Source organism: Rhinolophus ferrumequinum, chromosome 22 (genome assembly GCF_004115265.2).
Source record: "Rhinolophus ferrumequinum isolate MPI-CBG mRhiFer1 chromosome 22, mRhiFer1_v1.p, whole genome shotgun sequence".
NCBI lineage: Eukaryota > Metazoa > Chordata > Mammalia > Chiroptera > Rhinolophidae > Rhinolophus > Rhinolophus ferrumequinum.
The window spans coordinates 13,866,951-13,884,578 of record NC_046305.1 but is presented as its reverse complement, the minus strand read 5'-3'; the positions used below and the strand labels follow the sequence as shown (position 1 = coordinate 13,884,578).

Sequence of the window (17,628 nt, the reverse complement as noted above, 5' to 3'; positions counted from 1 at the left end):
GCATCACTGTGTGAGTCCTTCCTCAGGCTGGCCCTGAAGGTGGCCTCAAATCGGCCAGGGTCTCAGGATGAAGGGCGGAAAGGTAATCCAGCAGGAAAAGAGAGTTACTTACGCCAAAGCGAACGCCACCAGTGCACCGACCACCACCACAAAGTCTAGGATGTTCCACAGGTCTCGGAAGTAAGACCCATCCTGCAGGATCAAGCCCTGGTCGATCATCTGTAGGAGAAGGATGTGGACAGCCACCGATGAGCCATGTGGTGTGGGCAACCGTGTGCTCTGAGCTCAGGGCTCCTGGTGGCAGTGCCTCCACTGCCACTCTCTCTACAGCCAGCCCCACATGGGGACCTGAAGAGCAAGAAGACAGGTCCCACGGGCGCGCTCCACATTCACTGGGAAGCCCGAGGCCCCTTCTCACAGCCACCAGGGTTCAACCAGACTCCTCGGCTGTCACAGAACCCTGCCACATCCTTCCTTCATTAATGGCTCAGAGTACCAGGCGTCACCACATACAAATGGGGAAACATCTCAGATGCGCGAGATTGGGAAAGACATAGAAACGCGTCAGGGTGATGGGGACAGCTTGGCGGGCAGTGAGTGCAGCTGGGACGAGATGCCGTCCAGGAAGACGCGACCCTGCCTAACCCCTTGCCTTGGCACACATCCAGGCTCACACCAGTGAGTATCTTGGGGAGATGGATGCTGTCTCCAAGTCTGTGTGTGCCCATGCCTCCTGAGAGTGGGCCTGGCTCCTCCTGGGGCCACATCCACAGGTCCGTGCCCATCTAAACAGATCCATGCAGTCACACGGTGCCACGACAGGCTTTATCAGGACCCTGAGGCCAGACGAGGGGTCCGCAGAAGCCTCACTGAGGTTCTGTCATTGGCCAGTAGGTGACAGCATTGGGGACGGGCACTATGCTAGAGAGGCAGACAGGTGACTCGTCCAAAGCCTGAAGCCCAGGTTTTCTCTAGACGCTCTTACCTTTATAACCATCTCAAAGGTGAACACGCCAGTGAAAACGTAGTCAAAATACCTCAGCACCTGGAAGGAAGACACACACATGAAGGGGAAGAGGTTAGGTGTGGCCACCAGACCATATACATTCCACCTGTCCACAGAGACACATGGTCCTGCAGCCCCCAACCCCCACTCGTTTCCACCTCAGAACAAAATTGTAAGCGCTGGGTGGATGCAGGGAGGGGAGGAGCCATGGATCCTGCTGGAGCCACGTGACCTGGTGACCAGTCCCTGGCCGGTTCCTCCCCTTGGCCAGAACTTAACTTCTTGCCCCACAAACCTCCCTCCAGTTCTGGCTCAGGAGCTGGAATCCTTGCCAGTTCCCATCCTCCCCACCTCACTCGAGCCCTTGGGACCTCCAGGAGATGTGTTTGCTCCCGGGGTCGAGCTGCTTCATACGTATCATCCATGACCTCCGTCAGGCCCCACATCCAAGCCCACGGGTGGCTGCAGAACCCTTTCAAAGCCCTGGTGGGCCCCAGTGATTTCTGGATCCTTCCCCTTTCCCCAGGAACCTCTAATGCTGGGAAGGCTAGGGGCCTGGATGGGATGGGTACCGGAGCACTACAGACATTGACAAAGGATCCCTGTGCACCCACTTTGTTGCGCTCTGAGTTGGTCAGGACGGGGTCCTCGGCCGCCAGGGCAATGCTGCTGGCTGCGATCACCAGGAGGATGCACATCTCAAAATAGCGCAGATTCACGATGTAGTGGCAGGCCCTGCGGATCCTGGGGGGCGGGGAGCGATGAGGCTGCTGAGCTGGCCTGCATCCTCTGATCTGCATCCCTTGCTCCCCACCCCCACGCACACCAGCCTCCTCCAGACAGCCAGGCCCTGGCCAGGGGAAGCCGTGGGGAGAGCAATTTAATTTCTCAGGCACCACCCTTGATTTAAAGCCCCGGAGGGGGAAGGTAATCGGATTGGTCCGAGGCTGCAGTACGCAAGCCAAGATACATTATCCGCTAGCACGTCTGAGCCATGTGGGCAGCCAGCTTCAGGCTCCACACACTCGGGGCGGCTACACGATGCCCTCCAGTGTATCTCGCCGTCTGCGCCCCACAGTAGGGGAACTGGGACAGAGCAAGGAAATCATCAGAACCCAGAATCAGAAAAACGGACCTGGATTCTAAGATTCCCGTGAAAGCAGCAACAGGTTTTCATGAGTCTCAGGAATTCCGAATAAGGTGATTATATTCCATAGACTGCATTTGGGCACGGGTGGCCTGCCACTCCTCGGGCTGGTTTCCGCCCTTCCCAGAGCCTTGCCTGAATGCTGCCCTCTGTCTTCCTAGCCTCAGACGCTGGTCTGCGTGTGCAGTTTGCTCACTTGCAGGGCACAAGAAAGCTGTTCTTTCAGAACTCCATCTTTCCTGAGTCTAACCTTCCAGATTCTTCTCTGCTACCCTGCCTTCTACCTCTGCTCTGAGGAACATGGAACTATATCAATTTCAAAATCCACATGGAGGGCAGTGTAACCAATAAACCCTCCTGAACACCAGGGGGTGATCTGGTCAGTCTAGGCTCCCCATTTCTCAGCTCTGTCCACCTATGAAACAGTTGGTCACATACACCATGTAGATTTCCTTCTCCCCCAACCACCACAGTTACTGACCAAAGAATAGGTGACGGGTCCTTTTCTCATGCTATTTCTCATGCTTTCCTGTCTTAAATTCTTTAGACTATGCGCACGGCGTCCAGAGCCTGCTCAACTGCACGACGCACCCCACCCACTGAGCAGCCTGGATGCTTCACACATCTGACCGTATTCTAGCAGGAAAGCTGTGGCCCCGCATGCCGCCTTCTCCCCATCCCCCTGCCCTGCTTGTCCACCCTGGCACGGCAGGGGGAGCGACGGGAGGGCGTCTTACGGGTTGGTGGTGCTGAAGATGAACATGGAGCTGTGGGGCACCATGGCTTTGCCTGTCTCACGCTTCTCCTTCTTCTGCTTCTTCTTCTCAACTTCCTCCTCCTCCTCCTCTTTGATCTCCGCCTCCTTCAAGGGACTGGCTTCACCATCAGTCTTGTTGCTAACTGCAAGAGGAACATGATGAAACCTTCAGAAACCTTGCCACATGCAAGAAAGGAGCCCTTTATCTTCCACGGGGGGTGGGGTGGAGAGGATGGGAGAGGCCTGTGGGCGTGTGCCCTGCAAACCACGGGGGTGTTTGTCAGATCACACTGAGTTCAGTTCTCGCTCTCTTCCTAGCCTGACCCGTGCCCTAATTTTATATGGTATGTCGTTTGGGGCCATATAAATCATTCGCCTCGTGTTTCCCTGGGTAATAGAATGGTTGTTTCTATTGTAAAGTTTACAAAATTTATTTACATCTAAAATCTGCATTCTTTGTATGTATTCACTTATTGAATTTTCACATCAATACCTCCTGCGTGACATGTTTTATTATTCCCAGTATACAGATGGGAAAGCTGAGGCCCAGGGAAGTCAAATTCCTATCTTAAGGTCACACAGCCAGTGTGGGTTCCTGATCCAAAGTTCTATATCCTTTTAATTAAATCACACTTCAGTGGAAGATTTTAAGAAACCATCGCTCTGTTTGCGGCTGCCCTTCTGGCTGTGCTTTTTCCAGTCATGATTAATGTAGAGATGAGAATGCAATATTCATGCAAATATAGGTCCAGAGTGCATTCCAGGATGGAGAGGATGAAGAGGCCAAGACTGAGTGGAGCTCTTGGGCCTGCTGCTCTCTGTTTCCATACGCAAGTCACAGGAGGGTTAAGTGGCAAGGAGGTCCAGGCTATCAGAGTGGGGCAAAGTGCCCTGGAACCTTGTGTAAGCAGCAAACCTCTGAGGTTCTTCCCCTTCCGGAACCTTCCATCAGGTAAGCCATCTGAAACATCCAAAAGCCCTCTGAAAACCTGCTCTTACTTATGACCAAGGCCACGGACTGGCCCCAGAACGGAAACAGAGAGAGCGCCAACCGTTCTTAAGGTTGTTTTTCATAAAAGAGGGCCCGAAACACTTATATATCAGAGTATAAAATTAAACAGACACCCAAAGAGGTTGTGAGTCTTGAGATCCTGAGAGGTGCCCCAGTCAACCCCCCCCAGAAGCAGTGGACATGGGAGGGGTCACTTGTTCAAACAGTATTGGCATAGTGAGTGTAGAGCAGGTGAAGAAATGGAGATGGAAACAGCGGAAGAGAGAAACAAGGAGAGGAAAAGACTGGTCTGTGAAAAGAGAAAGATGTGGAAAAAGTCAGGGAGGGAAAAAAGCAAAGGTGGAATCCTATGGTCACAATTCAGTGACCATGAAGCAGCAGGTAAGATTAATACAGGGTTTGTGGGGGGTTTAGGGGGTGAGGGGGTCGGGGGGTGGGGTTTGGGCAGGGCTGTGGGGGGCGGGGTTAGAGCAGGAAGGGGTGGGGTTAGGGATGGGCTGGGGGAGGGGGAGGGCAGGAATAGGGTGGAGTTAGGGCAGGAATAGGTTAAGTGTTTTTTAGCCCCATTTCCGTTGAAGGTCTTCTAGATTAATATCCCTTGCCTGAGGGAACTGTGAGAGAGAGTGAGACTAAACGCTCCTAGAAGAAAGAGTAGACAAGGGTAATAGATTCATAAATGTTAGTACAGAGACCTCAGAGGGCATCAGTGCTCTCACTTTGCAGATGACAAACTGAGGCCTGAAGAGACACAGTGGCTTCTTGGAGGCCACACACTGAGCAGAGCCACCTCTGCTCCACTGGAGGGTCCCTAATTTGTCCAGGTGGCAGAACACCTTGGAAGTCCTGCAAAAGGCCATCAAATATTCCTACATTAAATCAAACAGCCGACTATATAACTGGGTACAAAATCACACGTCATCTCTCTGAAGACTCCAGGGTGGTCACAGGCGCCAAAGGCTTAAGGACCTTTCATGAACAAAGCTTCAGAGTGAGAAACTTCTAACTTATGTTTCCTGCAAACCGGGATAAAACTGCCACTAGTTTGTACTTGAAGAATGATTCCGTCCTGCTGGTGGGGTTTTCCACGCAGCATTACTGGGGTGACTCTGGAGCCCTAGACCGGGAGGGATGGGTCGTGGGGAGGAGGGCAGAGAACGTGGTCTCACTGTGCACTACGGTCGAGTCCACCAAGGGGTCCACGTCGGGGATGGCAACAGTGACGCTAGTGCTCTCGGTGGTGGCCTTGTCCGTGTTGGCTGTGACGCAGGAGAGGTCGGGCTCACTCTGGCTGATGACCCTGCCCACGTCCAGGGGCACGTCCCCCAGCAGGGCTTGCTCACTGCTGCCCTCTGGCTCCTGCTCTGTCTGTGGCATGTCCTTCCCCACTTCCAGCTCTGGTTGGGGCAGGACGAGGGGTGTGTCGGCCTCGTCAAGGGCCCCTGCCAGCCCGGAGCCTCTGCCCACCATCAGACTGTTGGTCCTGTTAAAGGAGAGGACACAGCTGGTGTTCAGATCTTAAGAAGCTGTTGCAAAAACGGCTGATGCGCCTGGAAAGAGGGAAAGGTGAGGGGAGCCTGGGGAGTCCTCCTGGAGAGCATGGGGCATCCACTTCCTCTCACCCCCACCCCCCAGCCAGGCAGAGAGGAACTAAGACGGTGGGCTGTGGTCACTGCCTCAGTCCCATCCATCCACCCGTGACCCACCCCCAATAGGAGATGCCGTAGAACAGCCCCTGGTTTTCACTGCCTGTCATATTTACACACGCCTTATAAAGGGTGCATGGGCATCACCCCCATCTCACAAAAGGGGAGACTGAGACTCAGAAAGGCTTAGACTGAAGAATCCGTGACACTGGCCAAGTTACGTACCTCCAGGGCATCCCTGGGGCTAATTTACCTCCTTAAGTCCTGAACTCTCTCTTCTTCCTGGATGGTGGGCTCCTTGCCCCCGTGGCCGCCCCTGGGCTCACGGTCCTTCTCCCCCTCGGTGGGCACACCATCATCCAGGCTCCGCTCCTGGCTGGCAGACCTGCTCCGGGAGGCGGAGGAGAGCTCCTTGCCTTCCGTCCTGACACGGCGGTGCCGGCTGCGCCTCTGGCTCTGCCTGTGCCTGGCCCGGTCCTCGAAGGTCACCACGCTCTCCCCTCCCCCAGCTTCCTGCTGGGTCGGGTCACAGTTCCCATGACACGGCCTGGCCAGCCACGGCGGCTCCCGCTTGCCCAGGGACAAGGGGCTCTTCTGGTTGTCCAGGGCACTTGAGAGGTCCCCTGCGTCCCCCTTGAGGGACCCCCCGCGGCTGATGCGCTCTTCCTCGCACTTCTCCAGGCCCAAGGCCAGGCCCTCCACGGGCCTGGGTCTCCGATAGAGGCTGGGGTGGGCGTTGAGCGGGTTCAGGGGGCTGAGGGGGTTGAGGGGGTTGAGGGGGTTCATGGGTGGGGCCTCCTCTTTGTTGAGGGCCTCCTGGCTGGACATCTGCATGTGCCTCCTCAGCTGGCTGGTGCGCTGCTCCCACACCGACATGTGGTGTCGGCGTCTTCGCTCCCTCCTGGCAAAGGGCAAAGGTGAGGGCCATGGTCAGAACCTGCCGGCTGAAGGCCCACGAGGGCAGCCACAGCGGGGCAGGCCAGCCCGCAGCAGCCCTCGAAAAGGGTGGGACACATGGCGGGAGGGGGTGGGGGGCAAAGGAGAGAGCCCAGGACCTGCAGACAGGAAGCACAGAGAGATACAGGGAGCAGAGTGGGCCACGCAGGAGCAGGTGCCTCCCAGCCCATGGGGCTTCCCACGCAAAACCCTGCTCCGTAGCGGGTGGGGGCACGGTCGGCCCGGGACCAAGCTCCCAGTCCCCAGGGCCTGCAGGGCTGGAGGCCAAAGGCTACCAGGTCTCCCCTCCCCTGCCCCGGTCTGCCGTTAGGGCATCAATGGTACCCACTCTGTGCCCACCACTGGCCTCTAATTCAAGGTCAGAGACCTTTTTCCTCCTGCCGTCCCTCTCCTTTCCCTTTCAGACTGCAGCGTTGCGATTGCGAGGGCACAGAAGTGCAACGGTCAGATACCATCGAAGGGTGAGGGCAGGGACAAGCAGACCCGTGTGACAAAAACTGTTGGCATCGCCTCAAAAAACAAGAGTGCTGTGGGTCTCTTCCACGACAGCGAATCAAACCCACAGAGGACTGACTGTGTGCAAAGCCCACCAGCAGCTCACCCTCAAAACCGCTGTTGAGCCTTTTGGCTCCGGGTCTAGAGGAGCCTTCATGGGGCAGCAGGAGCACACAAATGTGACACATACAGAGAGCACACGGGAGTGGGCTCCCACGGGCGGAAGGGTAGTCACCTACTCCTTCCCTCACGCCTGCCTGTGGGTACACAACTACAGACTGTTACGGGGACACGCACGTGTGCCCACACACACCCTCACTGAGGCCCACACGTGGCTGTACACAACTGCCTCCATGAAAAGTACACACACGCCAACACATGCCCACTCACAGGCCACACGGAAGAGCGAGCAACACACAAGGTCACATACCTTACACACACGGACACAAGCAGGTGTCGAAAGGGACAGAGGGGCATATCCACAGACCATGTGCAGGGAATACACGCGCACACACCACGGCACACACGGACGTGCACACCCAGTGCCACTTTGTCCGCAGCAAGGACAATGACATGGTGTCCCCACACCCACACAGAACCACTCACAAACACGCAAACCGGTCCACACATACAGGTGGCTGCTGCGTGGCTCCCACATCGACATGTGGTGTCTTCTCCTTCTGTCTCTTCTGGGAAAGAAAAACGAACAGGTTCAGTTCACCCCAACCTCTAGGAGCCACAGCCCCACAGCCACCAGCCGATGTTCAGGGAGTGGCACCGGGCACCCCGCGTGTCCAGACACTCTTCACATGCCCTTGGCTCTCTGCAGACTCCCAACCTTCCATTCTCCAAGGGAGGGACCTGATTCCTTGCTGTGGGCAAACACGTGGATGGACATTTTGAAGCATACAAACAGAGACGCAAAGGATCCACCATTTCATAGAGCAGACTCTTCAGAAGCTCAACCGTCATGCCCCACTGCACTCACTCTTCCACCTCAGAGCCTTCAGAGACCTAGTTTGAAAATCCTATAAGTCGGGCGAGGAGCTGTACTTCCCCCTGTCCAATCTAGGATAGCACCTATATAGCAGGTGTGACGCCCAGTCACCATTCCAAGCTCACAAAACGTGCAGGGAACCAATGCTCTGCCAGGCACACCACCGAGGCCACAGAAGTAGCCCACGGCCAAAGGCAGGGCCACCATCCACGTAGGCCAGGATGTGAGCGGTGACCCCTGCATTTGAGCAACTCAGTGGCGCCGGCCAGACGCCCTGATGGAAGGTCCAGTCTGTAAAGCCCAGTATTAACCTTCTTAGCCTTTCACAGAGAAAAATCTCCTCTATACACACACATGCTGTGTCCTTCCAAACACAGTCAACGGAAGATCAGAGTGGCAGGCTGCGGGCATCACACACCGAAAGGCAGACAAGACTCCTGGGAACATGAGGCTGTCCGCTCAGGTGGAGGACAATGAACTGCGACACCTGTGGAGAGAGCCTGCCCCCGTTCCTGGGCGGACAGATCCCGTGTGGCCCAATGGGCCCTGTCCGGACCTACAAGTTGACAAATGCTGCTCTTTTCCTGACAAAAGAGACATCCACCCATGAGAACCTGCTAGGCAAACTAGTACTGCTCAACAGCCAAGTCCGCCGCTGCAGAGGAGCCTGATACGCGGGGGGCTGAGGACCCATGGCCAGCTGGTCGGAGCCTCCCTCGGTGTCTGGCAGAGGCATGATGCACAGAGCATCCTGGGGCCGGATGCAGATATCACTGGGAGAGGCCCGGGGGCGCCCCTCCTGTGTGTACCTGTCAGCACTGACAGCCCCAACGCAAGGAGGCCCACCTGGGGCGGCAGTGCCAAGAGGCATGGGTCGCACATAGAAACAGAAGCCCACACTCTAGACAGGCAGCACTCACACCCACTGGGAAAAGCATATTCCACCATCTCATTGCAAATGCTGGAGGTGGGGAGGTGTGTGAGTGTACGTACGTGGAAGAATTCTCTCTCTCACGTGTACACACACGTGTACACACAGACACACACACACATACACACACACACGCACAACCAGGCAAAACAGAGACCCAATCTATAATTCCCACACAAATCAGTCACACACTTCAAACTCCTCTTCACTTCTCTACTCACACATGCAGAGATCCGAGTTCACGACCCGTCCGAATCATGGACATACCTTCTTTCCCACAATCACGCAGAGACGCAGCCACGTGTCTCCAACCCAGGCACCTGGGACCTCACATACATTCCCCCGTCACCTTGTGGGCCAGGAGGCCAGTTGGTATTCTTCCCATTTCAAAGATGGGGAAGCAGAGGTTCCCGGATCCGCAGCGGTTCCCTCTCCAAGGTCACAGAGCAGGTGAGTGACAGAACTATGACTAGTACCCAGGCCTGTTGGTTTGTCTCTTGCCATATTTCTCTGAGGACAGCGGCATTCTCACTTGGTTGCACGAGGACACCAGCGGTCCTGCCTGCACTCCCGAGCAGTGCACACACCCCAACGTACTTCCTGCCTGCGGCACCCAACGCGCAACACGTGCCACAGCCAAACCTGGATCTCCACTCATCTTGGATGGTTACGGCAACTTCTTCCCCTCACTGTGCCCGGATACACACACGGCTCAACTCCCACAGCCCTATGCCTACAAGCATTTCATTCATTCTCTCATTCCATAAATAGTGAGTTTCTACTCTGGGCTAAGCACCTTCCCAATTCACATCCAAACCCACTCCTCCCCCAGGCTCCCTCGTCTCAGTAAACAGAACCACCCACCGTAAGTGACAGCCAGTCCTACCCAGCAGCACGTTCGGATACCTGTGTGTGTGTGTATATTTTCAACCCAAACTCATGAGTTCAGGGAGGAAGGTGGAGTAGAATCTACTCAAGGCCCAGAGAATATTCTAGAGAGGAAGGAGTTGTTCTGCCTTTCTCCATCATTCTTTAACAATTTTTTTTTTTGTGGGGTGGGGTTGGGGTGGTAGTTATTTTTCTCACTCACAGAGGAGGGGCCCACAGTTCAAGCTTTCATAGCTTGGAAAGGTGAGGGCCAGCTGATGGCCATGCAGAAAAGGGAGGACCCCACCTATAACTCTAGAAAAACCCTGTGAGGCGAGGCAGAGAAGGCTCAGGAGCCCCTCACACGAGCTCTGGGCAAAGAGGGGCTCCTCCTTCAGCAGCTTCAGGTAGTCAAGGGCGGGGTCTGGTGCCAGGATAGGGTTCCAGGTCTTGGGGGGGTCTCCGACCCTCCCCATAGACACCCCAGGGCCACTCACACAGTCATTATGCAGGCCCAGAAGCAACAACAGGAGTTCCATGGTCAGTAGTCACGTCTCAGACTCTCCGCCAACACCCTCCCCTGGCACCACAGGGGGTCAGCCCCATACAGGGCCCAAGCCCACAGCCCCCGGTTCTAGCAGCAACCACAGGTCCAGGCTGGATCCTCAAAAACCTCTCAAAAACCTCTGTCCTCACTGCTCCACTTCATCGCCTCCCATTCTCTCCCTAATCCACCCTAACTGCATTCTGTTCCCAGAGGCCACAGAAATGACTCTTGCAAAGGTTCCTAACAGCTTTCATTTTGCCAAACCCCATGGTCCCTTTTCTGCCCTCATCTTCTGTGATCTTTGAACAGTATTTAGCTCCAGTGTCAGCTCCTTTCCTTCCTAAGGAGTGTCCTTCTCAGGGTCCCTAGGACACCACGCTTCCTCATTCCTTCTCCCACCTCCTGGTAGCCCCATCAGTCTCCTTTTGGGGTTTCTCCTCTGCCAGACCTCCAGGCATAGGCAGGCTCTGGGTCTCTGTCCTCAGCTCCCCCCTTCTCCACTTCGACTCTCCCTGAGCCAGCTCACCCATGCTGGCAGCTAAATACCATCTCAATGCACATGGCCCCCGCCCGTCTTTACTTCTGACCCACACCTCCTCTCTTCTAAGCTTCAGACTCACGCAACCAATGGCCTATTCAATATCTCCACGTGGATGTCTTATGTGTATTTCAAACTTAATGCTCCACAAAATGAACTCCATCATTCTCCAGGGGATGGCAAATGTCACCGCCATCTTCCCAGGTGCTTAGGCCGCACACCTTAAAACCCGGGACAAATGTTCGTTCGTTCTTTTTGTCTCATCCCTCATCACATTGTATCCATCAGAGATCAAACGGGGTTCCGCCTCCCCTCCTCCACTGTCACCACCCTGGTCTAAACTTTTCCCGCTCATCTCTCACCTACTTTAAGAACCAACTTCCTGTCTCCCTGCCTCCACTCTTGGCCCCGACAATCCATTCTCCACCAAGCAGAGTGACCTTTTAGAAGTATAAATCATGTCACATACATCTTTTCACTTGAAACTCTCCCATGGTTGCAATTAGAAGAAAAGCTAAAATCCTTTACCTGGCCCTCCAGGACCTCCCCCAGCTGGCTCCTGCCCACCTCCCTGACCTTGGCTCCTTCTGCTCCTCTTTATTCCCTACACGCCACCCACACCGGCTCCTGCAGGGGAATGCTCTTCCTTCAAATGTCACGGGACCGCTGTATACACATTTAGGTCTCTGCTTAAATATCACGTCTTCTGAGAACCCTTCCCCAGACTGCCCAAAGATACTCCACCCAGCTCTTGTTCCTCTGCCTTGTGACCATTTTAGTTCTTGGACAGCAACTATTACTGCTGAAAATTGTTTATGTGTATTTCTTATCTATCTCACTCGCTGAAATAAAAGCGCCACGAGAACAGAGACCGTGTCTGCCTCACTGCTGTGTTCACAGGACATTTCCTGGCACGGAGCAGGTACCCTCAGAGGATGAAGTTTTTGAGCTGATGGATTGGCTGCTAGCACAGGAGCCTGGGGTCAGAAAGGTAGGGATAGCCGACTCACTCCATAGAAGGCATGTTGGGTGCAGACATCGGGCTGACCTCCTTGGCCTTCTGCAGTGCATGTTTCTGGTTGAAAGCCTCCTCTTCTTCCTGCTCATCCTAGACACAAAGAAGAGATGGCTGTGCCTGAGAACCCCATGAAGGAGAGGGGAGCTTCCTTGGCTCTCCCTGGATGGAGTTTTAGCGTTGAGGAAAGCAAGGGAAGCAGTTAAACAAGGCAGCATGAGGTTAGATTGGCTTAAGGACCACAGATGACCAGAAGCCAGGCCTCCCCGGCTCTGGCATGGCCAGAGACTCTGGTCTCCTCCCTGCCCCACAGGCTGCCCAGGAGAGCCATGGGAGTTGACCCCAACCCCCGGCGCTCCATGGAGCTGCCCACAGCTGTGCAGGTGAGAAGCCAGAGCTGACACTGCTCAGATGTTCTGCGGTGTCTGGCAGTGATGGAGTAGGGCCCTTCCAGGCAGAGCCCCTGAAGTAAAGCCCTGAGGCTATACTTCCCATCATGCCTTCTTCCCTGTAAGGTACATCCAGTGCTTTCGTTTCCTTTCTTCTTCATGGTATAATCCTGTAAAGGGCCCCTTTGAGGGTTCACTGTGATTAAGCTGTTCTTTCCTGTATCCCCTGAGAGACCCAGGCTGGCCTGAGGCTCATCAAACTCAATGAAAGTGAACCAGGCTTCCTTCATGGATGTGTGGCTCTCCAACTGCCCAGAAGCTCCCAGAAGGAGCCTTCCCAGCAGGCCTGAGCCAGACAACGCAGACTTTTGGAGACTCATGAATAGCAGAAGGCCAGAGGGCATCCAACGGCACGAGAGAACGACCGGGTCCCCAGAGGACTCACCTTCGTCAGCTCCTGGGCGTTGGCCAGATTGTCCACGGCGATGGCCAAGAACACGTTCAGAAGCGTGTCTGGGATGACGGGTTAAGGATGGGCAAGTAAGAAGAGCAGAAGGCTTCCAGCAAGGCTGAGAAGGCATCTCCGTGTCTGTGCTGATGGGGACACTGGAAGCGACCCCAAAAAGGTCCATAAGCAGCGACTACAGGAGGAGGGATGGAGATGTCATGCAACTCTGTTTGAAGGAGAGTATGTCTTCCCTCCTTCCACATATCATTTCTCTGCACAGGACAAGGAAATACCGGAATCCAACCACCCAGGGGCCAAGACGGAATGAGGAGGGTTTTAAAGAGCTACAGTGCCTACTCATAGCAATACCCCATAGAGAATCATGAAACAATAAGACGGGTAGGCAGGTAGGGAGCTCAATGGGGAAGCTCATCTCTCTTTTCTTTTTTAAATTTTTATTGGGGAATATTGGGAAACAGTGTGTTTGTTTCTCCAACAGTTCCAAGTCGTTGTCCTTCCATCTAGCTGTGGAGGGTGCAGCTCAGCTCCAAGTCCAGTCGCCGTTTTCAATCTTTAGCTGCAGGGGGCGCAGCCCACCATCCCATGCGGGAATTGAACCGGCAACCTTGTTGTTGAGAGCTCGCGCTCTAACCAACTGAGCCATCCAGCCGCCCCTCCGGGGGCTCAGTGGCAGCTCATTGTCTTCAATCTAGTTGTGGAGGGCGCGGCTCACTAGCCCATGTGGGAATCGAACCGGCAACCCTGTTATTTAGGGCTCACGCTCTCACCAACTGAGCCATTCGGCCGCCCCATCATCTCTCCTTTCTGAGAGGCTGGGACTGAGCCCAGCTAGACCAGTGGTGCTTTCATCCTTAAAAACGAAAAGAAATGAGAACCCACAGCCCCAGCACTGACCAGCTCTCAATAATGGGATGCTAACGTCCCATTCTTCTCATCCTGGATGGTCTCCGTGTTTCGTTTAACAAAATGTCACAGAGCATACAGGATCATTAAGGAACCCATTTCTATTCCGCGCTAAACCTCTGAAGTCCCAATTTTCCAACGGTCTCTGAGACCCGTATGTTCTAGGACAAAGAACTGGTTCTAGCATAAAGGTCCAGGTCTGACTACCCTAGGAGTAAAAGGAAAATCCTGGTGCCATTGTGACAAACTAGCCTTCCGTTTCTGTGACACAATACACAGCTTTCGTCTCATGGGTTTCTCATGTTTAGTTGATTGTCTGCTGTTAGGTTTGAGGGCAGAAAACCTAAAGGAGCATCTTTTCTCTGCGAGATTATAGAAAATGCAAAACGACGTCTGCATCACGTGGCTCTCCCTTTGTATTGAACCCATCCCAATTCAAGGCGAGTCTCCCTCCCCACAAACATGTAATGATCCTGTAGAAGTTGGTGGTTTATAAGGTGCATTCAAATAAATTATCTCATTTACTATCATAACTAACAAAGGAGAGAAGATATTGTTATTCTCCTTTCAGATGTGAAAACCAGAAGCTCAGAAGGCTGAGTGACTTTCCCAGAGCCACACAGCTGGTGAGCAGAGTTGCTGGGATTAAAACCTCATCTTCCTTGATGTAGATCCGGGGACCAGACATGGGTTTCGGAATGAAATGGACTTGGGGTAGTCTCCCTTTGCAATTTAGTAATTGTTTGCGTTTCATCAAGTTATTTCTTCTAAGTCTTATAAGGTAAGGATTAGACGAAACAGTGCCAGCAAAGCACTCGGTAGGTACAGGGACTCAAGAATAGCAGGAATGCCACCAATGTTAGATACCTTAGGAGGCGTCCATCACAAGGTAGTACCTGGGACACCCTCCTATGTGATGGGCTCTGTCTGTATTCACACGTAATTAACTCATTAGCATCACAATCTGCCTGCTGTTTCGGCCTACCGCCATCTCCGTCCTTTCTTCTTTTCCTCAGCTGATAGTATCTCCAACTATTCCCTCTGACAGCCTCATACGTTATGACCGGAGTGTGCTACAGATTGGGAGGATATTCCATCATCTTTATATGTTTCCTCTTTACCACACTAGTGTACAAAGTCTTTAAGACTCCTGTTTCTCTTAGTACCCAGAGCAATGTCCTGCCCCCACCCCTTCCGCTTCCCCCGAAATGCTGGCATGCGCACAGAGGGGCATGTTCAAAAGGATACAGTTTCCAAACAAGGTGAGCACGATGAAATAGATAGCTGACCACATGCCAGAGCTGACGCCGCCCTGCGAGCGGATCCCGTTGTACATCACCTCGTTCCAGTCCTCACCTGTCAGGATCTACACAAAGCGAACAGCAGGCAAGTCAGAGACCCGGGTGGCTTGAGAAAATGGGGCCAGAGTAAAGGGGAACGTCTGGGCCAGGGTCATTCCCAGCTACCCCCTTGCTTGGCCATCCTGCCGAGGACTGGGGGGCGGGGGGGAGGAAGGTCACTCCCACGCATAATCCTCAACTTTCTTCTGATACAGAAGGGAATTTTAGGCATTGGAAATGGAAGAAGAGCATCAGAAGGAAAGATTCCAGTCCTGAAAGTCCAGAGTCTCCCCCACCTCCACTGTGCCCGGCCTACGGAAGTCACCCAGATCAGCTGGTCGGGCCACTCCCCACGCGTCCCCAGAGCTGCCAAGGCACAGTTCCTGAGACAGCGGCGCTATGGGAAAGAGCCTCGCAGGCGCCAGTCCAGGAAACCTGGGTCTGGGTCAGCCTCAGATGCTGCCTAAGCAATGCTTTTCTTTAGCTCCAAGAGTTTGAGTTTTCCCCCATGATTTAAAAGAGGTTTTTCTTTTTGAGGGGAGTGGGTGGAAAAAATACTGCATGAAATGGACACGTGGGCTAGAAGATGCTTCTGATTTCAGAAAACCATACATGTGATATGTCACTGAATGTCTCTGACTCAATAGCTTCCGCAGACTCACAAAGGGAGAAGGCCACTGAGGTGGTCACAAGCGAGCTCTTCTATTATCGGTAAGAACAGAGCTACAGAAACCCCAGGAATGACCATGGTGACGGTCCCTCAATAAGCAAGCATACCCAGTGGCCTGGGACGTGCCCGGAGGGGAAAAGCGGGGTTCTCCTAGGACATTGCCACCTTGCAGTGTGTGCCCAGCGACCCCACAGGACATTTTTTAACTATCAGGTGGCCTCATACCTGGAATACAGTCATGATGGCTGCAGGGAAGGTGTCAAAGTTTGCCGAGGGAGTCCCATCATTAAAGTTAAACCTGAGAAGGGAATTCAGAGAGAAGAACGGAATGCAACTCTCATACATCAAGTTTTCCCTTCCCCAGGTTTTGCCATTTCCATCCTTTCTTTCCCCTTCTCCACAGGCCCCTCTCTCCCACGATCTCCCCATGGCATGTGATTGATAAAGATGGTATTAGTGACTAGTACTGATGGACTGTGCATTTTGAAGGGTCTGGGTAATGAGAGGGGCTTTGGACTGATCCCGAGTTACAGGGCCTCATGCTGGACAGTTCAGAGACAGCTCCAGAGGGAGGGGTCCTCAGAATAAGAACCCTGTACCCTATGAAAAGATTGAAAGCAGAGACACTGGTTCTACACATACACTCAGTGGTTGATTTGGGCCAGTGGACAGGCAAGATGGTAACATGGTGATTAAATCGATGAGCCTGGTGCTCTAGGCTGAAGTTCTGAGGCTCCTTTGGATGGAAAGCTCATTGGTGCTCACCTGCCTCCAAAGAGCTGCATTCCCAGGAGGGCAAAGACGACGATGAAGAGGAAGAGGAGGAAGAGCAAACTGATGATCGACTTCATGGAACTCATCAAGGAGACCACCAGATTCCGCAGGGATGCCCAGTACCTACAAAACCCAGACGACATTACAGCGGTAAATACTGCAGCCCAAACTGTCCCCCAGTCCAGCTGGACATCTGCTTGGTGGTGTACGAAATGAGCTGCATCATATAACTGGAGGAAGGAGAGATGGGAGCAACGATATGGCCTGGGCTCTGGCCTCGCTGATGTGTTTGTGGTTTGCTCTTTAGAGGAGGAGAAGGAGCCCAAGAATGGAGTGGGGGTGGGGTGGGGTAGGAAAGGGGAACACGTGGTAAGGGGGACTAGGAGATGTAAGGAAATCGAATAATGCAGAAAGAAGCTCTCACTCTCAAAGGGGGTTGAGAGGAGTCCAGATTCTGATCACTTACTTGGTTATTTTAAATATTCTTAGGAGCCGGAGAGCTCGTAAGACACTGATTCCAAAAGAGGTACCAGGTCTGAAGACGGCCCAGACCACTTCGAAGATACTGCCCACGGTGACCTAAAGAGCCAAACCCGATCACAGTGAGAGGAAGACGAGGAGGAGGAGGAGGAGGAGAGAGAGACATCCTGGTATTCAGCCCTCAACAGTTCTCATGCGGCTACGGTGAAATTCAAACTCCCCCGCTGAGCCCCAGCCCTCCTCTAGCAGGACTACCTATTTGTGAAGGCTGCCAAAGAAACATGAGACTCTACCACGTCTCTCTCCACTGCTCTCCACTCCCCTCGCTAACTTTAATCATGCACACTGCAGACTGGTTTACTGTCTGCTGTTCTGTCCTCGTGAAAACTACAAGTCACCACTCCTGCACAACTATGACAGCCGCCACTGTTCTTACATTATAACACCTTGGGCAGACGGGCAAAAGAGTGGTCCTCGAAGCAAAGGAAACACAATTTGAATTAATACAGGTTGCAGTGCAATATAAAAATCCGAGAGAGGGTCCACATTCTCCCGTTCTTCTAGAATTTAGAGCTAACAGGAATGTTTCAGTCACACGTACATTAAATACCTTTCAGTCACTGGGGTCCCAGACAACCCAATGTGACGGCACTACCTGGAGGTATAGAATCTGACTTCTATCGGAAGCAGC

The 17,628-nt window shown here is 53.6% G+C and overlaps 1 protein-coding gene across 8 annotated transcripts in view; it reads right to left on the bottom strand.

Moving 5' to 3' along the window:
- Positions 1-17,628, bottom strand: part of CACNA1E (calcium voltage-gated channel subunit alpha1 E) — a 412,260-nt gene that overhangs the window by 58,397 nt on the left and 336,235 nt on the right. For 4 of the 8 annotated variants that reach the window (XM_033092609.1, XM_033092608.1, XM_033092611.1 and 1 more), the window contains 13 exons: positions 16,924-17,036; positions 16,449-16,580; positions 15,909-15,981; positions 14,922-15,039; positions 12,747-12,814; positions 11,908-12,005; positions 7,650-7,706; positions 5,819-6,466; positions 5,089-5,402; positions 2,891-3,053; positions 1,621-1,750; positions 986-1,045; positions 113-219 (listed from right to left, as the gene is read on the bottom strand). In XM_033092609.1, the coding sequence (XP_032948500.1) occupies positions 113-219; positions 986-1,045; positions 1,621-1,750; positions 2,891-3,053; positions 5,089-5,402; positions 5,819-6,466; positions 7,650-7,706; positions 11,908-12,005; positions 12,747-12,814; positions 14,922-15,039; positions 15,909-15,981; positions 16,449-16,580; positions 16,924-17,036 (2,081 nt within the window). The remainder of the gene's footprint in view (positions 1-112; positions 220-985; positions 1,046-1,620; positions 1,751-2,890; positions 3,054-5,088; positions 5,403-5,818; positions 6,467-7,649; positions 7,707-11,907; positions 12,006-12,746; positions 12,815-14,921; positions 15,040-15,908; positions 15,982-16,448; positions 16,581-16,923; positions 17,037-17,628) is intronic. The other 4 variants (XM_033092610.1, XM_033092613.1, XM_033092612.1 and 1 more) reach the window with 1 other exon arrangement.